Source organism: Bos mutus, chromosome 2 (genome assembly GCF_027580195.1).
Source record: "Bos mutus isolate GX-2022 chromosome 2, NWIPB_WYAK_1.1, whole genome shotgun sequence".
Lineage (NCBI taxonomy): Eukaryota > Metazoa > Chordata > Mammalia > Artiodactyla > Bovidae > Bos > Bos mutus.
The window spans coordinates 68,255,580-68,282,412 of record NC_091618.1 but is presented as its reverse complement, the minus strand read 5'-3'; the positions used below and the strand labels follow the sequence as shown (position 1 = coordinate 68,282,412).

Below are 26,833 nucleotides of genomic sequence, written 5' to 3'. Positions count from 1 at the left end.
AATTTTAATAATCTAAATAGCTATTAACATGTAAATACTTGCATAAATTAAAATATATTCTTTAAAATTATGTTTTTAATTTTTCTCTTATATTTTAGCAATTATTCAAAACAAATGAGTCAATTATTTATGGGGTTATGGTGTTATAAAAAGTAACTAGTATGAATTACATACAATTAATTTTTATGGTTGTTTTCCTTTCCTGATTGATAGTGAGAGGTTTCTTATATTTTAAAATTTCAATTGCAATAATTTTGAGTTTTCCTGATTTTGATGGGAGTTTTGATTTAGTCTCATGTGATAACTAAATAGTTTCCTTATAATTTTTCATATATTCTTTAAAAGCAAACGGTTGGATATGTTTTGCTTTCTCCATTTTCCTAACGAATAAAGCAAAAAGTTTAAATAACTTGCTCAAGTAAACACAAGCTAGGACTTTATTCCATTGAAATAAAGAAAGGACCTTTTCATCAAGTTGCTGGGGAATTAAATTACTAACTTCCTATTCTGCATACTGGTTCAATCAACAAGGGCCTGCAAATACCTCCAAGTATTGTTGAATCAATTATTTTAATCCTTGTTTTTCAAGCAGCAGTACTAAGTGGAAACAGCTTGAGATTTTTGTCTCTTGCATTGTTGTTGTTGTTGTTATTCAATTGCCAAGTTGTGTCTGACTCTCTGCAGCCCCATGGACTGCAGCACACCAGGCCTCCCTGAGTCCCGTTGCAATAGATTTATTTCTTCACTGACATGCTTGAGAGAAATCTAGTGTATGGGTATTTCGATGATATTTAAGTTTTGCACTTTACAATACAATTTGAAAACCTGCTTGCACTACTTGTCAGCAATTGACCCTTAAGTGCTATTCAGGTTATCAAACCAGATGTGTTTAATATTAGGACATAGGAAATAGTATAATGTCAGGTGGATTGAAAGTAGTTTATTCACATGAATTAATATAGAAAGGTCTGGTATATGAAAATATTTTATTACAAAAGGTGGCACTGTCAATGAGGTTGGTACTTTAGTCAGCAGTATATTATGGTGAAAATTACCTGTTAAATATGAATAATTTAAAACTGATGCCAGGGAGCTTCTTTGAAATGAAATTTTGTATTATAGACAACTTCTCATGAATAAAATTATAAGAGTAATTCTAGGACTTATTGTTATGATGAACAGTTAATGTTTTTAACAGGAAATATATCAGAAAATGGTTTCTTTCTCTCACTCAGCAATCTTGTATAATGAAATATACTCTTCGCATACTAGTTGCTGTTACTTTGCAAGCCATAGGTTTATATCCTGGGCACAACAAACCTATATGAAATTGAAAAATGATACCCAGGTCATTTTTTTTTTTTTTGTCTGCTTTAAAGACTTGAGTCATTAGCCATCCATTTTCTTATACAAAACAAATGTTTTAGATGAAATCATGTTTGAAAATGAAAGTCACTCATATGTGTGATTCTTTGCAACCCCATGGACTATAGCCTGCCAGGCTACTCTGTCCATGGGATACTCCAGGAAAGAATACTGGAGTATTAGCTATAGTTTTGTAGCTAGTTTTCATTTGCTTCATGTAGAATATGAACTCTACCCTGTATAACTTTTACACATTTATTGTGTTCTGCATGCATGAGTGCTCAGTTGCTTCAGTCATATTCTACTCTTTTCAACCCTATGAACTATAACCCTCCAGGCTTCTTTGTCCTTGGTATTCTCCAGGCAAGAATATTGCCTGGGCAATATTCTTCAGGCAAGTGGGTTGCCATTCCCTTCTCCAGGAGATCCCAACCCAGGAATCCAACCTTGGTCTCCTGCATTGCAGGCAGATTCTTTACCATCTGAGCCACCAAGGAAAATTTAATTTACTCTTATTAATCAAATTAATTATCTACGTATTTTTATTAGGTTGTCCATTTTCATAGTACAGTGACTGTACTGTATTTCAACTTAGTGAACACACTATGAATACTAAAAAAAAAAAACCAATGTCCTATCTTCTCCAAATGGGAAGCCTACTAGACTCAAATAAAACAAGAAAGAGTAAATATTGCTATATATTCTACGTGATGATGACATCATGATGCCTTTAGGCTAACAGAAAGACTAAATTGGGTTGTGAGAAATTGTCTTTTTTTAATTAGCAAATTTATTTTTATTTTATATAGGTTTTGCCAAAATTAATGCTGAATTTAAGCAGCATCTAAACTTCATCTTCTCTAGCATCATTTATGTTAGTCTCACCCTCTTGAATATTTTACTGTCTGCCACTTCCCGTAAAGGTAATACAATGAAAGAATCTTACATGATTCTTTTATGTGGTAACACTTTAAAACATGCTTGCCTGTGTGGAATGTATAAGATTTTGGTTCCAATCATGGTTTTAACTTGTTTACCTCGGAGGAGGAAGAGGTTTTTTTTTTTTTTTTTCTTGTATACAGGATTCTTTGTATTTCTTATAGGATAAAACACAGGAAAAAAAGTTTGTTGTTTTTTTTTTTGCAGGTGCATGCTCAGTTATGTCCAACTCTTTGTGACCCCATGGAATGTAGCCCACCAGGCTCCTCTGTCCATACAATTCTCCAGGCAAGGATACTGGAGAGGGTTGCCATTTCCTCTTCCAGGGAATCTGCCTGACACAGGGATTGAACTTGCATCTTCCGCATTCACCAGTGGATTGTTTAACCACTGAGCCACCTGTGAATCCCAGAAAACATTTTTATCCACTTTCAGATTGAGGATCAAGGGTATGACATCAGTGAAAATCTCAAAGTAGGGAAATCTAGGGTGTGCTCATCCCAAGAAGCACTGACATAGGTGGTAAAACCTGTCAGTAATGATCTTATCAATACATATAAGTTTTTTAAAATTAATTTTTATTGGCATGTAGTTGATTTACAGTGTTGTTAGTTTCTGCTATACAGCAAAGTGAATCAGTTATGCATATACATATATCCACTCTTTTTTAGAGTCTTTTTCCAATATAGGTCATTACAGATTATTGAGTAGAGTTTCCTGTGGTATATGGGCTTCCCTGGTTGTTGAGATGGTAAAGAATCTGCCAGCGATAAGGGAGACCTAGATTCAATCCCTGGCTTTCAAACATCCCCTGGAGAAGAGGACTGGCTATCCACTCTAGTATTACGGCCTGGAGAATTCCATGAACAGAGGAGCCTGGGAGGCTACAGTCCATGGGGTCACAAAGAGTGGGACACAACTGAGCAACTTTCACTTTCACAGAGTGTTCATGTCAATCCTAAGGACTAAGGAAAGGAGACTAAAATATGACAAATATTACTTAGACCTTTAATACCCTCCCATATTTATTTTCTTTTTCTACTAGTACTTGCTGTTCACAATGTTCACAGTTGTTGTTTTTTTTTAATACAGTGTCTTAAAACAATTTTTGTAGAACTGCATCTTGTAATTTTGTGAACCCTAATTACCCCACTAGAGTTTCCTACCTGATGGTCTGTTTTTTCATTGAATAATAAAGATAAAATTTCCAACAACAGAGCCACTCCTTACTCATTGCTAAAGTTATTATCCTAGAACAAACTTCGCATCATACCATTTATTTCCAAGAGAAACAAACACTTTGTTGCCTACATGGTCTTTTCTCTCACTGCCATTTTTCACAAGTATTAATATTATTTATTGAGAGACTTACTTCCTCACACTTTAGTTTTCCTAACTGTCTGATTTAATGGCAAATCCATAGTCCTATTTTAAATATTCTCAAGGCCATGAAAATGCATGCTATTTATTCCAGTTCGGCAGTTTAACTGCGGTGCAGAGGTTTGGTACCTAGAGATTTAAGCCTCTACTTAAGCATAAATTACTAAAGCACCCTTTCTTTTTTTCTTGTAAATGTAACTCTCTTTAACATGAATCTCCATAGATGTCTTAAGTAATAACTGATATTCCAAGAAAAAAATCTGAAAAACAGCTAAAAGAGAAGGGGATTTACATTTTTAATCTGATATATTAGATCATCTTTCAAAGAAATCCCTGTTAACTGTGATAATCACAATTAATTCATGCCTACTCTTGTCCATAAATCTTTGGGTGGTGCCTTAAAAGGTCTTTCAGAAATAAATCTTTTGCAAAGCTGGAGTCATGCTTCCTGTCCCAGGTCCCTGAGAGAGTGTACAGAGAGATTAAGTCATAATATGAGTTGTAATCGGACAGATGTAGGTGCAAATTGTGGCTCTGTCTCTTACTTAAACTTTCAATGCTTCCAGAGCCTGTCATATGAATTATGAATTACACTTTCTACTTCCTGAGGTTGATTTAACATAAATAATATATGTATAGTGCTCGGCAGTATCCAGTATATAGTAAGTCTTCAATTCAATAATTATATTAGTCCCTTCTATGCCTAACTCAGCCGTTATCTTCTTTATGATTGCATCTTGAAACAGATTACTAACTGCTTTTTGGAAAGCTTATGGTTTATAATTTGCAAGTCCTAATTTAACCAAGACCTGCAACTAGATGCCCTTATGCTAATATGTTTCCTAACTTTGCCACTGCAAATGAATGAGTTGTGGGCAGGGATCATATTATAGGTTTTGCATTTGGCAAGGTACTTGATTTATGTGCTTGCATATAATAAGTATTCAACACATGTTTATAAATTGACCAACAAATATCAGATCAGATCAGTAGCTCAGTCATGTCCGACTCTTTGTGACCCCATGAATCGCAGCACGCCAGGCCTCCCTGTCCATCACCAACTCCCGGAGTTCACCCAGACTCATGTCCATTGAGTCAGTGATGCCGTCCAGCCATCTCATCCTCTGTTGTCCCCTTCTCTTCTTGCCCCTGATCCCTCCCAGCATCAGAGTCTTTTCCAATGAGTCAACTCTTCGCATGAAGTGGCCAAAGTACTGGAGTTTCAGCTTTAGCATCATTCCTTCCAAAGAAATCCCAGGGCTGATCTCCTTTAGAATGGACTAGTTGGATCTACTTGCAGTCCAAGGGACTCTCAAGAGTCTTCTCCAACACCACAGTTCAAAAGCATCAATTCTTCGGCGCTCAGCCTTCTTCACAGTCCAACTCTCACATCCATACATGACCACAGGAAAAACCATAGCCTTGACTAGATGAACCTTTGTTGGCAAAGTAATGTCTCTGCTTTTGAACATGTTATCTAGGTTGGTTATAACTTTCCTTCCAAGTAGTAAGCGTCTTTTAATTTCATGGCTGCAGTCACCATCTGCAGTGAATTTGGAGTCCAAAAAATAAAGTCTGACACTGTTTCCAGAGGAAATAAAAATTGTCAACTAATACTCCTTTGTATTTCATTCTTTTTAAAAATGGTTTTTATCACCATAATCATTTTTTAAAATGCTGCCGAGTGCAAAACTGTGTCAAAGAGATTGTGTACTAGACATTTGATAACTGAATGGATGTAGCTAGTATTCATTTACTTCATGTAGAGCATGAACTCTACCCTGGATAACTTTTATACATTTATTGTGTTCTGCATGCATGAGTAAGTGCTCAGTCGCTTCAGTCATATATGACTCTTTGCATCCCTATGAACTATAGCCCTCCAGGCTTCTTTGTCCATAGTATTTTCCAGGCCAGATTGTTGAAGTGGGTTGCCATTTCCTTCTCCAGGGCATCTTCCTAACTCAGGATCAAACCCATGTCTCCTGCATTGCAGACAGATTCTTCACCTATTGAGCCACCTGGGAAGCCCTTTTGTGTTCTGGCAAGCCTTAAATATGACTGCTATTTTACCTTATTTCTTCTAGTAATATCTCATCCTATATCTATGTTATGTGTATAGTTGGTCTTCTATATTTAAGGATTCTGGAATTGCAAATATGCCTATTTTCTAAATTCAATTTGTAACTTCAGGATCCATATTTGCTGCACATTCTCAGTCATTCAAGACAAGTGCTGAACAGGAGAACATTTGTGATGCCTGGTGTGCGCTTTCCCAGGTGAGATCAAAGAAGATGATGCAATGCCTTCGTTTTCCAGCTTTCATACTGTAAATTAGTGTCCTTTTGAGGGTTTTTTAGGGCTATTTTTTCATGTGTTTGTGTTTGTTTTTTTTTTTTTCCATGATTTTACTGTTTAAAGGGCTCCCAAGCATAGAGCTGAAGTGCAGTCCAGTGTTACCAGGTACCAGTAGGCTATGATGTGTTTTAAAGAGAAATTACATGAGTTAGGACTGAACAAAAAAGATCTTCGTGACCCTAAATAATCACAATGGTGTGATCACTCACGTAGAGCCAGACATCCTGGAATGTGAAGTCAAGTGGGCCTTAGAAAGCATCACTATGAACAAAGCTGGTGGAGGTGATCGAATTGCAGTTGAGCTATTTCAAATCCTGAAAGATGATACTGTGAAAGGGCTGCACTCAATATGCCAGCAAATCTGGAAAATTCAGCAGTGGCCACAGGACTGGAAAAGGTCAGTTTTCATTCCAATCCCAAAGAAAGGCAATGCCAAAGAATACTCAAACTACCGCACAATTACACTCATTTCACAGGCTATTAAGTAATGCTCAAAATTCTGCAAGCCAGGCTTCAGCAATACATGAACCATGAACTTCCAGATGTTCAAGCTGGTTTTAGAAAAGGCAGAGGGACCAGAAATCAAATTGTCAACATCCTCTGGATCATCAAAAAAGCAAAAGAGTTCCAGAAAAACATCAAATAGTATTTCTGCTTTATTGACTATGCCAAAGCCTTTGACTGTGTGGATCACAGTAAACTATGGAAAATTCTGAAAGAGATGGGAATGCCAGACCACTTGACCTGCCTCTTGAGAAATTTGTATGCAGGTGAAGAAGCAACAGTTAGAACTGGACATGGAACAACAGACTGGTTCCAAATAGGGATAGGAGTACCTCAAGGCTGTATATTGTCACCCTGCTCATTTAACTTATATGCAGAGAACACCATGAGAAATTCTGGGCTGGATGAAGCACAAGCTGGAATCAAGATTGCCGGGAAAAATATCAATAACCTCAGATATGCAGATGATACCACCCTTATAGGAGAAAGTGAAGAAGAACTAAAGAGCCTCTTGATGAAAGTGAAAGAGGAGAGTGAAAACGTTGGCTTAAAGCTCAACATTCAGAAAACGAAGATCATGGCATCCAGTCCCATCACTTCATGGCAAATAGATGGGGAAACAGTGGAAATAGTGGCAGACATTATTTTTTGGGCTCCAAAATCACTGCAGATGGTGACTGCAGCCATGAGATTAAAAGATGCTTGCTCCTTGGAAGAAAAGCTGTGACCAACCTAGACAGCATATTAAAAAGCATAGACATTACTTTGCCAACAAAGGTCCATCTAGCCAAGGCTATGGTTTTTCCAGTGGTCATATATGGATGAGAGTTGGACTATAAAGAAATATGAGCGCCAAAGAATTCAAAATACTTTTGAACTGAGATGTTGGAGAAGACTCTTGAGAGTCCCTTGGACTGCAAGGAGATCCAAATTATAATGGGAACTAGTCCTGAATATTCATTGGAAGGACTAATGTTGAAGCTGAAACTCCAATAATTTGACCACCTGATGTGAAGAGCTGACTCATTAGAAAATACCCTGATGCTGGGAAAGATTGCAGGTGGGAGGAGAAGGGGACGACAGAGGATGAAATGGTTGGATGGCATCACCTACTCAATGGAGATGAGTTTGGGTAAACTCGGGGAGTTGGTGGTGGACAGGGAGGCCTGGCATGCTGCAGTCCATGGGGTTGCAAAGAGTCGAACATGACTGAGTGACTGAACTGAACTGAACATGAGTTAGGTAAGCTTCATTCAGACATGAGTTATAATACCATTGGCCATGAGCTCAATGTTAATGAATGAACAATATTCAGTGTTAGATGCCACTTTTTCAAGTTAAAAAGAAACACATTAAAAATGTATTGATTATTTGATCAAAATGTAACCAGAGGCTCATAGAAATCTAATCCTGTATTTCTCCTAGGAGAAATCATTCAGTATTTTCTAATTCAATGTTCATGGTGACTTATAGATCATAACAGCAATAATGATAATCAATTATACCATTCATGATGATTAACATTTAGTAATCTTGTATAAGTTCCTAGAGATGATTGGAATCGGATTGGTTTGTGGGATCCTATGATATTTTCTGTACCTCCCAATACCTTTTGGTATCAGGAGACTGAATATCATGTCAAGTCCAGCTTCCAGGAGTATATATTTGATCAAATTTTTACATAGTATGTCTCAGTTTTGCCCCATACCTACTACCTTTGCCATAACTATTCATACTCTGTAACAAACAGTGGAGCATCATTTGCAGAGATGAGCTGAATATGTGATTTTTGACCATGAAATTTCTTTGTCCCCATGGATCTTATCAGATGTTCAATTTGGCCCTTATTTTACAGCAGCCAATAATTACAGTAAAAAGACTGTTTCTAACCTTAGGGATTCCACTTTCATTTTCTCATCATAAAACAAGACCTACATAGCCAATGTAGAAGAGATATATATGATAAAAGGAAGTGAAGAATGTTAAAAAAGAATAGAAAAAACTGGAAATACAACTGCCATATGACCCCGCAATCCCACTGCTGGGCATACACTCCAAGGAAACCAGAATTGAAAGAGACACGTGTACCCCAGTGTTCATCGCAGCACTGTTTACAATAGCTAGGCCATGGAAGTAACCTACATGTCCATTGGCAGATGAATGGATAAGAAAACTGTGGTATATATACAATGGAATATTACTCAGCTATTAAAAAGAATGAATTTGAATCAGTTCTAATAAGGTGGATGAAACTGGAGCCTATTATACAGAGTGAAGTAAGTCAGAAAGAAAAACACCAATACAGTATAATAACACATATATATGGCTTTTAGAAAGATGGTAACGATGATCCTATATGTGAGACAGCAAAAGAGACACACATGTCAAGAACATACTTTTGAACTCGGTGGGAGAAGCCGAGGGTGGGATGATTTGGGAGAGTAGCATGGAAACATGTGTATTACCATATGTGAAATAGTTCACCAGTCCAAGTTCAGTGCATGAGACAGGGCACTCAGGGCCAGTGCACTGGGACAACCCTGAGGGATGGGATGGGGACGGAGGTAGGAGGGGGATTCAGGATGGGGAACATATGTACACCCATGGCTGATTCCAATATTGTAAAGTAATTAGCCTCCAATTAAAATAAATAAAATTTTAAAAAAGGAATAGAAATGCCATTCAAGGAGAGAGATGCAGATTAGCACAGACTGAATTTATTCCAATGTGCCTTAATATAGATGTTCAATAAAACCAAGTTCATTTCTTCTTGAAAATTCCCCCTTTTAAAATCTCTGCAACACTATGCAAACAAACATAAAGAAATGTCTATCTCTAACCCTGTTCATCTCCTACCTTGTACTATTTATATTTTATGGTGGACACATAATGTAATTTAGTTATGGGAAAATTACAAAACAAGAAGTATTTGAGATCTTCTGTGAGTACATGCACACACACACACACACACACACATCACAGATAGTGGATTTAGTGGAAAGAGTTCTAAGCTAGGAGAAAAGGGTTGGATCTAATTACCTGTAAACTGCAAACTATTGGCTTTTTAGGGAACCTATAGTTGAGGCTCAATCTCTATGATATGTTTGCTATGTGTTTGCAGGTTGGGTAGGGTTAACTTTTTTTAAAAATTAAAGTATAGTTCACTTGCAATATTATATTAGCTTCAGGTGTACAGGGCTTCCCTTGTGGCTCAGCTGATGAAGAATCCGCCTGCAGTGTGGGAGACCTGGGTTCAATCCCTGGGTTGGGAAGATCTCCTGGAGAGGGAAAAGGCCACCCACTCCAGTATTTTGACCTGGAGAATCCGTGCGGTTGTAAAGAGTCAGACAAGACTGAGTGACTTTCACTTTCAGGTGTACAACATAGTGATTCAATATTTTTATAGTTTATGCATATACAATATTATTAACTATACTTGTGACTTATTTATTTTATAACTTGTTGTTTGTACCTTTTAATCCCTCTCACCTGTTTTCCTCATCCTCTGATCCTCCTTCCTCTGGCAAATGCTAGTTAGGTCTCTGCATCTGCGAGGGTTAAATTCTTTATTATGATCTTCCATTTCAACATACCAGCTGAGAGAAACAAATGCTGTATCAAGCTAAGAACTACAAAGCAGAAAGTGAATTTATATATTTTTCTCTCTAAATCTCATCATTGGAAAGACATCTAAGTTCTTAGGATTCATACACTGAGAAGAGCCCGTAACCTCTATAGCTCTATGTCATATAAATATGATAGAAAGAGACCAACATTCAATTATTATATTCATCCAGTTTTGTGTCAGTGATTATTTTGGCTTGCTTTGACTAAAACAGTAGTGAACAGGAACTCTTTGTTAAGAGGGATATGAACCTAGAATTCATAGGAGAGTGCATTAGGTAGATTAACAAATGGAATGAATAGTTTGTTTCTGCCCATAACATCATTGAAACATTTGTCTGATTTGAAGACCACTTAATGACTTGGCAGTTTACTTTGGCAACAGAACTTTCTGAGATGGGAAAACAAAATATAGAAGTGGTCACAGTTCTCACCTCTTTATCAGCTATAGTAGTAAATTCAAGATTTAAAATTTGTAGTCAAATATGGAATTTTATAGAACACAATATGAATGCCAAAATAGACACCAGGAAAAATATTTTTCACTTCAATGACTCTATAGTAAAGGTGATCTCAGGTTTAATAGTTATTCCAAAAGAAATGGAGGAAACACTTCATTATGAAACACAGTAATACAACAAATTGTGGGAGGATTGTAATTTCAATGCACAGAATGAACACTAGTATTTATTTACCAAATATGTGGCCAGTCATGTTTAATTGAAGTTATTATTGTAGTGAGAAGAAATAATAATTTGACTTCTGAGGAGTTTTAATTGACAGTATTATATTTGTGCAATGTACATCAACTATAGGATAAGAGAAGTTTTTATAATTACATGCTGAAAAGTGAAAGTATCAATATAAGCTCTATGAATCATGTAAATAATAATATAACAATATAGTTAAGTGGAAAAAAGTTTCTTCACTGGATCCATATAGCTTAGAAAAATATAATTTCATTAAAATGTCACAACTTATCATCTCTCTCCCTAACCTATCTTTTACAATTTTCCTCATTTTCTCTGTATTCCATTATTTCATCATCTTTAATTAGTAAGAACCAACATTTACGGATATCTTTGCATCATCCACTATGGTCCTTAATGTCACCTCAACACGGAAGCTGTGATCCTTTGGAGGATGCCCTTTAGAAAGAAACAGGACTCTTTATTAGATGATATAAGATGTCTCTTGAAGATACATACTTGCAACCAATTATTTAACATATAATTTTCAGATATTTCTATGAAGTGCTTGGGGTATTATCCCATTTTGTCTCCACAAGCACTTCCATTTGCAAGAGATTTTTCCCCATCAGAATCATTATTCAACAAATATTGATTGCATGCATGTTGCAGGCAAATATGATACCATATAAGGTAATATGGCAGATGCCAAGGTAATACACACCCAGACCTGATTCCAGTGGGAAAAGGAAACAAGCACTTAAAATCTTATCTAACTTATGCTACAAGGTGTGAAATGTCCTAAGAGTCAAAAGTAAACTTTGAGAGAGAGAAATTCTCTAGATAGATAGGCTGTAATGGAAGGAGGAAAATTTTTCATCTGAGTGAAGTTAGGATATCCTAAAAAAATAAATTTAAAAAAATAGATATTCAGAATATACAGAAGAAATTTATCTAATATAGCTGAGGTATAGACTAGGTGAAGAGAAGTAGTGGATGATAAGAGTGGAAAACCATGTAGAATACAAATACCAAAACACTGGAGTGTCAATGTTTCGATATTCAAACTTGAATAAGGTTTGAACTTTATTTTATAGGTAATGAAGAATCACATTTTGAATTCTCTCTAAAACCAATTTTGCATTTCCAGAATTTAGTAAAAAACATATATATACTCATTAAAATAGACTCTTTACTCCAAACTATAACTCTTCTTTTTGTTTCAGATTTTTCATTATTCGTATACTGCTTCGTATGTGATCTACAATATACACACTAGGTAAGTTCTTTGATCATCTGGTTTCCGTGAGCAACTGTCCAACTGAACTGTAGGTGTAGGTGTCAATTTGTTCATATAAAAATATTTACCTTTTTTCAAGGGAAGTTTGGGAGTTAAATCCTCCAGAAGTAGAGGACTCTGTCCTGCAGTACGCAGCCTGGGGTGTCCAAGGGCAGCAGCTGGTAAGTACAGGCATTAATATGCACCAAACACTGTCAGCCAGGGCCCTATGGGAAATGCCTATAGAAGGCAATCAATGTCTTGTAAAAGTTGTCCTATTATATGGATGTTTTCCATTTACTTTAATATCTTGTATCTAATACTCCAATTTAAGAATATATCAAACAGTACCAATATTATGTTGTCAATTAATTAAATAGTAAAAATTTATAAAGTAATGTGTGATTACACTGCTAGTTGATCATGAAACCCAGAAGAGATCCAAGAATATGAAGGCCAGTTCTGCAAAATTCCAGTTACATCATGTTTTATTTATTCTTAAAGCAAAATTCAGAGCAAAATTTAAGATAGAAATCTACACTTGAGTGTTCTCTTAAGAAAAGGTTTTTTCATCATCATAATTTGAAATAATTTTGAAATTATCACAAGTTCAAAAAGAGAATGATTGATGTAAAAGCAATTTGAGCTTCATGATATTCTTGTACATGTCTCATGCAGGCCTGGATATAGACTGTAAGGGCAGACTGCTCAGAAAGTGGTATTGCTTGTGTGCATGGCTTGAACATGGTCAAAAGTAGTACACATGGCCAAACTGATTTCTAAGTTTTTTGTGTATTTATATGCCTAGTAGCAACAATGTGAGAATTCCTTGTTCCGTATCCTCATCAATATCTAGTTTTTCCAGGCTGTCATATTTTTTGTTAATAATGACATTATTGCTTCTTTATTCCAATTTCTATACTTTTTATTTTATTAAAATCTTTTTGCACTAGCTAACCTACAGATGTGTCTAGTTATGGTGTGATAGTTTCTTTTTTTGTGGAAAGATTTTTTTAAAATTATTTTTTTATGACTGTAAGATTAAGGTTTTGGTAATCTATGCATTTATAAAATTCCATTTCACCTAAATTTTCAAATTTTTATCATAATACATTTAACTTCTCTGTTTTTTTTAAGCTTTACATTTGTTTCTGTATTTATTTTTTTGTGTTTTCTAATATTATTTGTAGGTTCTGTTCCCTCTTTTTTCACGGTCAGCTTTGGTTGATATTTATAAAGTTCACATTTGTCTTGTCAAAAAGCCAAATATTGAATTGATTTTATCCTTCCTAGTATAATGTTAGTGTTTCCTTTTTCTTTTGTAAAAAATAACTGAAGACTAGAATTTTCTCTAAATTTTGCTTAATATTCATTCAAGTTTGATAGTGATATTTTTATACTAATTTGGTTTGAATATGTAGAAAATAGATCATATGGTCTTACTTCTGATGGGTTATTTTGATGTTTGTTTTCGAATTTACAAAACTATGAACTTGGATTTGAAATTGATTTCTAAAGTTCAAAAGCAGGTCTCTGTAATACTGACTTTGGAAATAATAAGAATTGATTAATGGCTTAACATAAACTTTTACAGACGTTTTCCATGTGGGAAGTACAATGTTTTATATGTGCCTATTAGGTCTATCTTAATACATAATTAAGTTTTTAAGACTTTTTAAAACAAAAGTTTGTCAATAACAATGAGAGAAATACGTGCAAATTTGCCAGACGTTAGACTTGAAGCTGCTTAAGCAGCTTTATGGTTGTATTTTATAAAGAAATCCTATGTAACAGTGTATTCATTGTCATATCCACTCTAAATGGTTGATTAAATTATTTTAAAAACAATAAGTAGTAATTTAAAAATGAAAAAAATACTGCTGTGTTTCTGTCCTCCTCAAAAGAAGGCAGAGGTTACACTAAAACAGGTCTTAATCCAGGCACCTGCTTTGAGGGTGCCAGACCTAGAGAAAGCATTCCATCTATATGTCCATAAGAAGGAAGACATAGATTTGGGAATGTTAACTTAGAGGTTGGGACCTGAACCCCAGTCACTGGCATACTTGTCCAAGAGGCTCCACCCAACCACCTGAGGCTGGCCTCCCTGCCTTCAAAACCTTGCAGTCATTGCAAACTTGATAAAAGATGCTTTAAAACTTGGGGGCAAACTATTTTTATTAGACACCAAGTGAAACAACTCCTGAATGGGAGAGGTCACTTATGGATGTCTGATCAAAAGATCTTCAGATACTAAGTAATATTTAACAAAATCCTGCTTGTTTGAGCTACAAGTGGTCTGTCATTCCAGATCTTTTTAACAATGAAACAGAAGGCAGAAGACCATATTAATAACAACAAACTAGTTATAGTTACAGCTTGGTTACAGCTCAGGTGGGAAGCAGGCAGGGGCAAAGGGCAGTGGCTTTCCAAGATGCAAGTGCAGGGCAACCCCTAAAGCGGTCCTGATTCCTCTTGGCTTCCCTTTTTATCGTTTCTGTCTCCTCCCTGTGAAGCCTGGTGGGTTACATCCTGTGAAAAATAGGTGGTGGTTCAAGTATTCACCAGATTGTTTATGCCCAGGACCAGAGGTTCTCACTCAGGTCCTCGACTTCCTCTTTTGTAGGCACCCCCAACCTGCGTTGTTCTGCTATCTTGGACTCTATTTTTTTCTATTCTAACTACCTGACAATTCTAATACCATAGATTATAAGCAGTGTGTTTGTCTTTATCATGGGTCTATTTTAGAAACATTTAAAACAGTGTGTTTATATTCCTATGTAAGACTGTCTCTAGATCCATTCCATTATGATATTCCTAAAAGCTGGCAGCAGAAAATGCACAGAATATGCCAGATATAAAGGTGCAGGTCTGATTCAGAGAAGGCAAGAATCAATGTGTTTATCGGCAGTGGTGAAGTGGGCAGTTCTATAGTCTTACTCACTTTCCTCTGCTGCTGACAAGAGAGCTGGTTCATAGGGCAGAAGCAGATTCTAAACACACAAAATGTCAGAACACAGAAACCCAAGTTAACCTCATGTTTGTGGCACTAGAGAGTCCTTGGGACAAATCTATAAATGACTCTTGTTCTACAAGTCTGAGAGGAGAAAAATTCTGTGCCAAAGTTTATGACAAAATAATAGTTTCATACTCTCAATGAAGTAGTATTAGTTGCATGCATTTTCTCTAATGATTCATATTTGCTATTGATTCATTATTCTTTAACATATTTGAAACAATCATAAAAGTGCTAAAAGTTTATAAAAAGCATAGATCTTCTCAAGGGAGTTATTTTGCAGGTGATTGAATCCTCATACATCATCTTTGAGACTGTTACTTAATCTCCATATGCCTTAGTCTCCTTATCTGTAAAGTGCTGACAATAGCAATGCTTTACTAATAATGCTATCATGTTTAATAAGTATCAATCAAGCATATAGGATTTTAGAGGTGTTAGATTTAATTGTTTTTAAAAGATAAAAAAAAAAACTTTGTTACTTGAATTTTAACTGCTTTAGGACTTTTTATGTCACTAAATTTGTGAAGAAATGAGGTTAAGTTCTGTGTAATGGCATTTTTCAGTCATTTGGGAAAGTTTGCAGTGAATTCCACTCTTATTGAGGTTATGTTTTGTGCAAGTAAACATAAATTCAATGCATTATCATTAAAGAGTTATCTCTACAAATAGCTATTGGTCCATTTCATGTGAATGACAGGCTTTGTCAATATTTGAAGCCATTAGCAAACTCTTCAATATGATTTCTCAAAGATGAGCCATTGCAATTTATTTAAATGAGTCTTATAGTGTTTATAAACTAAGGACAATTCATTTTTCATCTTTAATTCTCAGTTTCAAATTGTATTTGCTGTAAAATAAACTCCTGGCTATAAAGAAGAAAGGAAAGAGGTTAGGCATAATTCATAGATAAAGAAAGTCTTAATTAGAATTTAAACGATGTAGAATTTTTTAGTAGCACTAGGTGTAGGGGAAAACAACTTCGATGGATCTAACTACATGAGGAAAGAATCTGACACAATACAACATGTATTATTTATAAAAGGCAGTGAGTACATTACTTTACTTGTAGCAAATGTATTATAGAAGGAAATAATAGATCCTGAAACAGGAAAAGGTATATTAGTCATTCATTTGAAAAAAATTCTGGTTTAAGATGATTTAGCCTTTTTCTTTTCAAAATAGCTTCATCATATGAAAGTTAAAATCACTCATTGTAAAACATTTTGAAAATTCATATAGTTCCTATAATTATATGAATTCTTCTAAATTCATATAATGGAGAAGGAAATGGCAACCCACTCCAGTGCTCTTGCCTGGAGAATCCCTTGGACAGAGGAGCCTGGTGGGCTATAGTCCATGGAGTCAGAGTCAGACACGATTGAGTGACTGACACACACACACAAATTCATATATAAAAATTAATTATACTTACCTATAATTCTACCATAAGAATTGAAAGATTTTGAAAATCAAATGAAATTTGAACATAAGGAAAAAACATTTCACTGACTAAAACACGCTATCTAGAATTAGAAAAAAAAACTCAGTTCAACCTCAGATTCTGTTTTTTATTTTGTGACTTATGGAAGGTTGAAAGCGTTAAGCTTGCTTGTTTTAAAAATGAAAGAAAATCATAGCTATTCTCAGTTTAAATGAGATAGGTCATATGCACAAGTTGATTTCCAGAAAACAGTATTAACCATGTATATGTGTATATATGTGTATGTATCATATGTATGTGTATGTGTATTCAGAGAAAGAGAGATAGGAAACTTGACTCATGCAATTATGGCAGCAGTCTGGTCAGCTGGAAACTCTGATAAGATTTAGTATCACAATCTTGAGCTGCAGAACAGAAGCAGAAGTCCTCCTTCAGGAAGCCTGTTTTTTCTGTTAAGGTTTTCAACTGATTAGAAAGGACAAATCATATTATTCTTTAGTTAAGGTGAACTGATTATAAATGCTAAGCATACCTTTTAATTACATTCACAACAGGAGTAGTATTTGACCAAAGAGACACCAAAACTTATCCAAATTTACATATAAAATTAGCCATCACAGCATAGTAAGCACACAATAAATGATATCTATTCATTTGATTCTCACTTGTCCTTTCACGTATTAACATAGTTAGTGCAGAATTTCATCATCTTTACCCTAAAACATTTTACAGCTTATTTTCTAATATCCCTTCTTCAGTGGCTAGCCACTCTAATTCACACCTGCAGAGGTATGGTTAATAATGCAGATCCTTTACAGCTGCCGCAAGCTTATGAAATGTCACTGAGGTGACACAGAGTGCCACTGATGTGACTCACAAGATGTGACTAAGGTGTCACATCATCTGACTCCTGACACTTCATCACAGTGCACAGCACAGAGTTTGCTCTGCCTGAACTAAACTCTGTAATTTGCAGAGGGTGACACAGGGCTGCTTTATGTTCTAAGACATTTCCCTTTCTATACCCATTGTTTTCCTCAGAACTCTTTGTCAAAGACTTTCTATCCTCTTTGACAATTTTTTCCCCAATATGTCTACATCTAAGTGAATTTCTTACTCCTCAATAGTCTAACATTCTTCTTTTTTACCTCAAATTTTAAATATTTTATATTATTTATATACATTGCTATCTTCCACCACTGACCTATAGTCATTTCCAGGGCAGATGGAATAAAGACTATGCTAAATGTCTCTGTCCTCTCTCTCTTCCGTCTTTCCCTCATCTTCCATCCCCTCTTCCTCCTTCATAAAAAATCATTTAGCACAAGGCAAAAGGTTTATTTAATAAGAAACTAATGAAAGACTAACTGTTGTCTCCATGGATAGTGGGATGCCAAAGAAGGTTTTGAGAATGGCATAATATGAAAAGATATCATACATGTAAAGACACATTTGGCAGGAAAGTTTATAACAGAGTGTAGGTAACTAAAGGCAGAGAGCTAGGTTTAGAGGCCATTAGTATAACCTAGCACTGATTTGATAAGAAACAACATATTTAAGAGATGAATAAATCAAGTTTTAAAATGAGAAACTTTGCTTGCAGTTGAACAATGAAAACTGTAAAGTGTTTATTACACATAAATTACGTGTATTTCATTACATTTTACAAATAATCTCATTTAGACTCCTAATTTATTTAAGCCACTTTATTGAATATAAATAAAAATTGATGCATACTAAAGGCTGTACTTTGCATTGAATACATACAAAAGACTGTACATATTTAATGTATAAAAATTGATGAGATGAAAATAAGTAAACACCATGAAAGCATCACCACCATAAACAATGTAAACATATCTATCACCTCCAAAAGATTTTTACTGCTCTCTACTTTTTCATGTGATAAGAACACAGCATAAGATAGATTCTTTGTTAGATACTGCTAGTATTTCTTTCAGTCTATTTAGGGTACAATAATCACCATACCTGTTCTTTCAGTGGCATAAAGCTTTAAACATATTCAGTGTGTTAATTTATCACAACTTAGGTATTTAAAGAAATCACATTTCTGCACTTTATTATATATATTTCTGAAAAACATAATGTTTAGGTAATTCTCCATATACAAACTGTTGCTGTTGGTTAGTTGCTGAGTAGTGTCTGATTCTTTGCAACCCCATAGACCGTAGGCTGCCAGGCTCCTGTGTCCATGGGATTTCCCAGACAAGAATCCTAGAGTGGGTTGCCATTTCCTTTTCCAGGGGATCTTTCAGATAGGGCAGGTAGATAGTTTACCACTGAGCCACCAAGGAAGCCCTTCTAAATATAAGTACAAAACTGTCAAATTTTCTATCACCTGTGTTTTTACCTACTAGATATTTACCTTAAAATTGTACTAAAATCTTAAGTGATTAACAAGGGTTCTTTGCCTCTCAGTTCAGTTGCTCAGTTGTATCCGACTCTTTGTGACCCCATGAATTGCAGCACGCCAGGCCTCCCTGTCCATCACCATCTCCCGGAGTTCACCCAAACTCATGTCCATTGAGTCGGTGATGCCATCCAGCCATCTTATCCTCTGTTGTCCCCTTCTCCTTCTGCCCCCAATCCCTCCCAGCATCAGAGTCTTTTCCAATGAGTCAACTCTTCACATGAGGTGGCCAAAGTACTGGAGTTTCAGCTTTAGCATCATTCCTTCCAAAGAACACCCAGGGCTGATCTCCTTCAGAATGGACTGGTTGGATCTCCTTGCAGTCCAAGGGACTCTCAAGAGTCTTCTCCAACACCACAGTTCAAAAGCATCAATTCTTCAGTGCTCAGCTTTCTTCACAGCCCAACTCTCACATCCATACATGACCACTGGAAAAACCATCGCCTTGACTAGATGGACCTTTGTTGGCAAAGTAATGCCTCTGCTTTTCAATGTGCTATCTAGGTTGGTCATAACTTTCCTTCCAAGGAGTAAGCGTCTTTTAATTTCATGGCTGCAGTCACCATCTGCAGTGATTTTGGAGTCCCAGAAAATAAAGTCTGACACTGTTTCCACTGTTTCCCCATCTATTTCCCATGAAATGATGGGACCAGATGCCATGATCTTCATTTTCTGAATGTTGAGTTTAAAGCCAACTTTTTCACTCTCTTCTCTCACTCTCATCAAGAGGCTTTTTAGTTCCTCTTCACATTCTGCCATAAGGGTGGTGTCATCTGCATATCTGAGGTTATTAATATTTCTTCTGGCAATCTTAATTCCAGCTTGTGCTTCTTCCAGCCCAGTGTTTTTCTAGAACGGTTTCAATTTCTTTGGCGTAACTTGCTTACATTTTAATTAATAAACATTTTGAACTATTTTATTGACTTTAGAGTTGACCTTAATCCTTCTTGGTTTAAAAGCAGATGTGTAAGTTAGCATTTTTCAAACATGTCGTTGAGATCTCATGTCCCCCACTATAAATCAACACGATTTTGCTTCATATGCTATTATCTGTTTTTTTTTCCAGTATAAAAGTGATCATTTTAAATATCATTAAGATATATTCAAGAGATATACAATAAGCATTTGCAAATGTAAGATATACATGTGCATACTCATACGCACATTCACTCTCTGCTGCTGGTGTCATGTACATTTGGAAAAAATGTCGTGGTTTAGAGTCTCAGCATACCAGCATACCAGAGGGGACATAGAAATAAAGAAAAGCAACCACTGAGAGTCAAGGTCTGTTTGTGTGTGTGTGCTCAGTCACTTCAGCGGTGTTGCTTCAGTGGTGTCTGAAGCTTTGCGACCCCATGGACTATAGCCTGCCAGTCTTCTCTGTCCATGGGATTCTCGAGGCAAGAATACTGGAGTGGATTGTGATGCCCTTCTTCAGGGGATCTTCCTGACCCAGGGATCAAACCTGCGTCTCCTGTGTCTCCTGCATTGCAGGTGGATTCTTTACCCACTGAGGCATCTGGGAAGCTGAAACAACATCTATTTCAAGTTAATTTTTGCTGTGTTGTGTGTGTTATGGTGCTTTTTCCTAGTGAGTACTTTGGTGCAGGAAAACTTCCAAGAAATTTACACCATAACATCTTCAAGTGTTTGGAGTGATAAACTTTTCTCATATATGAAGTTGGACCTTTTTAAAAACTGCATTTATTTTCATTAGTGGCAATATGTGAAAGCAAGATGACTTTTTCATTTATCTGGAACAAAATGTTTTTGTGTTTTTATTTCCATGAGATAATAAAAGCAGTGATTCTTACTACATTCTAGTACTAGATTTACCTAAGGTCTAATGGGTCTCACTTCAAGTTTGGAATAAGGAAAATCAGTATCAAAAAGTATACTATTTTTCTATAATTAATATTTTGACTAGTAGTAACTGATGAACCAAAATAGGATAATTGGGTTTAAAAAAAAATCACAACAAAAATACCCTTAAAATATCTCAAGCATTTTGATTGATACTTTTGCATTGTATTCAAGCACGTGTTTACATTAATGTATCATGTTAGCAGGGGTTCCCTGATGGCTCAGCAAGTAAAGAATCTGCCTGCAATCCAGGAGACACAGGAGATGTAGGTTCAATTCCTGGGTCAGGACGACACCCTGTAGGAGGAAATGGCAACCCACTCCAGTATTCTTTCCTGGAAAATCCCGTGGACAGAGGAAACTTGCTGGCTACAGTCCATGGAGCCATAAGGAGTTGGACAGGATGGAGTCACTGAATACATGTTCCCACATACCTACATACATCATGTAGGCAAATGAGACGGAAAGTACATTCTCACAGAAGTAAAATAAGATAACAGTGTAAGTGTATATGTGGAAAACTATGTAATTACAATATATAATTTAAAGGAAAAGTAATTTCCACTACTATCCAATATAAATCTCTTCAGTGCAGTTCAATTCAGTCGCCCAGTCATGTCTAACTGTTTGCAACCCCATGAATCGCAGCACACCAGGCCTCCCTGTCCATCACCAACTCTCGGAGTTCACTCAGACTCATGTCCATCAAGTCAGTGATGTCATCCAGCCATCTCATCCTCTGTCATCCCCTTCTCCTCCTGCCCCCAATCCCTCCCAGCATCAGTCTTTTCCCATGAGTCAACTCTTTGCACGAGGTGGCCAAAGTACTGGAGTTTCAGCTTTAGCATCATTCCTTCCAAAGAAATCCCAGGGCTGATCTCCTTCAGAATGGACTGGTTGGATCTCCTTGCAGTCCAAGGGACTCTCAAGAGTCTTCTCCAACACCACAGTTCAAAAGCATCAATTCTTTGGCACTCAGCCTTCTTCACAGTCCAACCCTCACATCCATACATGACCACAGGAAAAACCATAGCCTTGACTAGACGGACCTTTGTTGGCAAAGTAATGTCTCTGCTTTTCAACATGCTATCTAGGTTGGTCATAACTTTTCTTCCAAGGAGTAACTGTCTTTTAATTTCATGGCTGCAGTCACCATCTGCAGTGATTTTGGGGCCCCCCCAAAAATAAAGTCTGCACTGTTTCCACTGTTTCCCCATCTATTTGCCATAAAGTGATGGGACCAGATGCCATGATCTTCGTTTTTTAAATGTTGAGCTTCAAGCCAACTTTTTCACTCTCCACTTTCATTTTCATCAAGAGGCTTTTTAGTGCCTCTTCCCTTTCTGCCATAAGGGTGGTGTCATCTGCGTATCTGAGGTTATTGATATTTCTCCCGCAATCTTGATTCTAGCTTGTGCTTCTTCCAGCCCAGCGTTTCTCATGATGTACTCTGCATATAAATCTCTTAGTGTCTTCTAATTATTTAAGCAGCATATTTACGACTTTTCTACCAAATTCACAGATTTCCAAAAGAAATGGAAAATGAAATTCCTATCCTTTATGAGCACATATTTCAGATTATTTTCTTTCAGTTATGTGTTGCTTATTTCAGTGTGAGGAGAAAACTTAGCAACTCATGTACTGTTAGCTATACTTGTATTGCTTTTAAAGGGTTTGCACTGGCAGTATTAGAAGTCACTTGGTAAGTAAGAGGTGACTTGACTTTGATGACTGCCTTGGTGTATAAACAAACTCTTTGACTGCTTTGGTTTTTAAACAAATTCTCTGAAAGCAGGAGTTCAAATTCTGTAATTCTCATAGCATGTATAACTGTACATTGAACTATGGAGTTAGTAGCATGAATTTTTCATTGAAAATAATAAAAAAGAAACTGCTTAGAGAAGATGTTACAACCTGTGCTAGTATGTGAAAATGGAAGATTTTTAGATACTGACAGTTATAAGTGAGGCCAGCCCTGACTTAGATTTAGAGTGACTAGAAATACTACCAAACTTATATTTAATAATAATACTATTAATAACTAAAAACAAGAAAAGAACACCATCAGTTCACTCTATGCCATTTGAGAATACCATTTATGTATGCTGTATTTATTCAACATTTGGGAAAATCAATGGAAATCAATATTGTATATATAAAGTGCCAATTTTAATGACAGAACATCTAAATTTTACTTATCTCTTCTGGGCGGAGGTGGTAGTCTTTATTCTGATTTAAAATGCTTAGTTTGGTTTAACCAGTATGAATTATAAAATTTTATAGAGCTTTTCACTAGGTCTTATGAACTTGTTACTTATTAGGTGTATAAATGGCATAATATCTATTCTAGGAACTCAAAGGAAATAAACTTAAAGATGAAAATACTCACCTTTGGAAACACCTGCAACAGGAAAATTCTAACATGGACCTCACCTTGCAGGGGGAGTCCTCTCTGAGGTGATGGAGCAATTTCTTGGAGGCAGTAACCAACCAACTGAGTTTTGGAGTTATATACCAAGATTTAGACCATTACTTAAAGACATCTTCTGGACTATAAGGAAATTCTCAATTTGAAAAGAAATAGAGTAGACTGGTATGGAATCATGCTTGAATTATTTTGTTTATACTTTTAATAAGAGAAACATAATTTATACATTATTTCCAAACATCTCATCTTTTGAAAAAAATAAACTATAAATATATGTCAGCAGACTTGAAGTAGAATGAATAACCATAAAAATTCACTGTAATAAAAACTCACTATGTTTCCCTTAACTTACATTTAAACAATTTTGAGTTATTTAGTAATAATAAGATAAATGCAACAGCCATATCATTTTTCCCTATTTGTTTGTTTCCCAACATAAAGAATAATTTCTGTGGCACTTCTTGTCTCATGCTGCTCCTAATGTTGAATTAAATAGTATATTATGGTGTTAGAGCTAGAGACATTCTAGGTTTGCAGATTTTTAAACTAAAAATCTAGACCATACATAATCCAATGTACTGACTACTTTGAACAGATCCTGCTAAGCAGACCATTTGAATGGAATAGCAACATAGATGATGATCAATGAAGGTTTTTAAATATAAGTCTCTTTCTGTTTCATTGCAGCTAAGCTCTTGTATATCTATTATTCTTACTTTTAACCATACAGGGTTATTCAACAGTGCTGCCAAGTCATACTCCCTTAACGGTCTAAATAAAAATTTTAATAATAAGATTATAGTAGTGTTTATCATAAGATATAAAACCATCCTATACAAACCATGAGGTATGAAGATTCCAATTAGGAAAAGTTCAGTATTCTAGTGATTTGCTGTTTTTTCATAAAATGGCATGAAGAGAACTCTCTGAGAAAACTGGTCTACATTGATGTCAAGATTCCTCATGTCATAAATAATTCCAGGTATCCTTCTGTAATGTGGTAAAGGAACTCTCCCCTTGCTCTCCTTTTTAAGAACGACAAAGATACTGAACATGTGAAAAGAAACTCTATATTTTATGATACTATGAATCGACCATAACCTAAACTATTGTCTTTAAGGAACATGAAATAATAATAATAATAATTCTCCAGAGCCAGGAAAAAGTTGAAAGCAAATATACTCTTTAGCAGATTTCAGAAACTCAGAAAAAGAGACAAATTGACAATTTTGGCTGGTAATTTCAATGCTTGTCTTATAAAAAATATAGTCTTATGGAAAATCCATATAGTTATATGGAAAATCAGTAAGGATATAAAAGATTTAATCAACATAATCAATCATGACACAGTACCCAACAATTACAGAATACAGGGCATTTTTAAGTGCACTTAAAGTGGTCATAAAGTCATAAAGTCTCAATAAGTATAGGATAATGGGATTCAAGCAAAGTATGTTCTTGGGCCATAAAGGAATTAAATTAGAAATAAAAAATAAACATAAACCACACACACACACAAACACACATTTTTAATGGGCCATGAGTATATCCATTAAGAAATATAGTATCTATCCATTCTAAATATAGATTTTATCCTGTGGCTATATCATACCTATGTCTAAAGACATCAGAAAACTTACTGTAATATTATTTATAATTAAAAAATTAATAAAAGAATAGAAACAACTTTAAGTCATCATTATGAGACTAGTGAAATAAATTAGGGTGCATGAAATATAAAATATTAAGAAGCCATTAAAACTAATATGATCCTTCCACATGTGCAGATATTCAGTGCCATTCACTAATAAAAGTTAATTAAATTAATAAATATGCTCATTATTGTAAGTAAAACAACACTAATTATATATATATATAATTTAAATATTTCTAGAATCCACAAGACATTCTAAGAGTAGTTATGCCGTAAGAGTGAACTGGGGTTTGAGAGAGACTTTTAATATTACTTTATTGTATTTTCTTGAACTTGTCTTATTTTTAAATAAAATACATTTTTATTGATACATATAATAAAACAAAATTACACATATATGTGTACTGTATGTTAGGAATGGATATATAAAATGAGATTTCACCTGTGCTACAGTATGAAACCTAATCAGGGAAAAATGTATCAAGGAGATATATGTTAGTAAAAAAATAACTCCTGGTTTAGAGTAGCAGTATAATAGGTAATTTAGTCTTTAAAAATATTTGATGTTATTATATTGTTTTAATAATTAGAAGAGAAATTAGTTTGAGAAAGAATGAAGGACATAAAAAAATTGCATATATAAAGCTAAATGAAAAGCAACCATGGCATGCATCTTCAATTCTACTTGTTAGAAAAAAAATTGCTGATATTGAAGATGAATATTAAATGATTTTGGTCACTAACCGGCTAACCTACTATGAGGAAGTAGAGTGTTCCTGTGAAACCCCTATTTAGGAGATGAATTGGCATAAATTAAGAAGCAATTACCAGAGGACACATCTTGCTAATGGATTCACAAAGTTAATCAAGATACACTTGCTCATACTGTTCAGAGCTCTGATGGCTTGTCTCACATGGATGTAGTTCCTGAGGGAGGTACTAGGTGGCGCCACGCTCACTGATAGCTGTCTGCTCTGCCTTTGTGATGCCCTCCCTACAAAGCAAAGGCAGAACGCTATTTGAGCTTTTCTCTGTGTTTTGTTAAAACAGAAGTTCTCTGGGTTTCTTTCCATTAGTGAAAACAGGAACTAATCTAATAGGTCTTTCTAAAAGCGAAGTGGTATAACTTTTTCGGAACGTGGATATTTCTGTCTTGTTTCTAAGGTATGCTAATATGAAAAGTAGAATAGAAGGTGAAAATGAAAATGCAAGTTGCTCAGTGGTGTCCTACTCTTTGTGACCCCATGGACTATACTAGTCCATGGAATTTTCCAGGCCAGAATACTGGAGTAGGTAGCCTTTCTGTTTTCCAGAGGATCTTCCCAACCCAGGGATCAAACCCAGGTCTCCCCCTTTTCCGGTGGATTCTTTACCAGCTGAGCCACAAGGGGGAAGAATAGAAGGTAATTATATTAAAAATTGGTACTCAAATCTCTATCCATTCAAAATTATTCTAATAATCACACTTTATGTACCCAGAACTAAACAAGAACATGGGGTGAACATAGCCAAGTTTGGCTTTTTTTTTTAATATAAATTTATTTATTTTAGTTAGAGGTTAATTACTTTACAATATTGTATTGGTTTTGCCATACATCAACATGAATCCAAGTTTGGCTTTTAAGAGTAAATAAACTTGTTCACTAATAGTAAATAGTAAATAAACGTTCACTTTTGAGTTCTTTTTATGTTATCCAAATTGAATATTTTCCAAAGTAACTTTCCTTTGGAAAATTTATACTATATTCTAACTAGTTTTAAATCTGATTTTTAAAAAAAAGTCCTATCTTGTCCTTGGAACCATAATGACGTGTATCTATTAGTATGTCAGATCTTTCATTCTTAGAACTAGAATCTTCCTC

At 35.3% G+C, this 26,833-nt stretch overlaps 1 protein-coding gene across 1 annotated transcript in view; it reads left to right on the top strand.

The window, feature by feature from the left end:
• DPP10 (dipeptidyl peptidase like 10) overlaps window positions 1–26,833 on the top strand; it is an 800,722-nt gene that overhangs the window by 616,704 nt on the left and 157,185 nt on the right. The window contains exons 6-7 of the mRNA XM_005898074.2: window positions 12,086–12,138; window positions 12,239–12,320. Of these exons, the coding sequence (XP_005898136.1) occupies window positions 12,086–12,138; window positions 12,239–12,320 (135 nt within the window). The remainder of the gene's footprint in view (window positions 1–12,085; window positions 12,139–12,238; window positions 12,321–26,833) is intronic.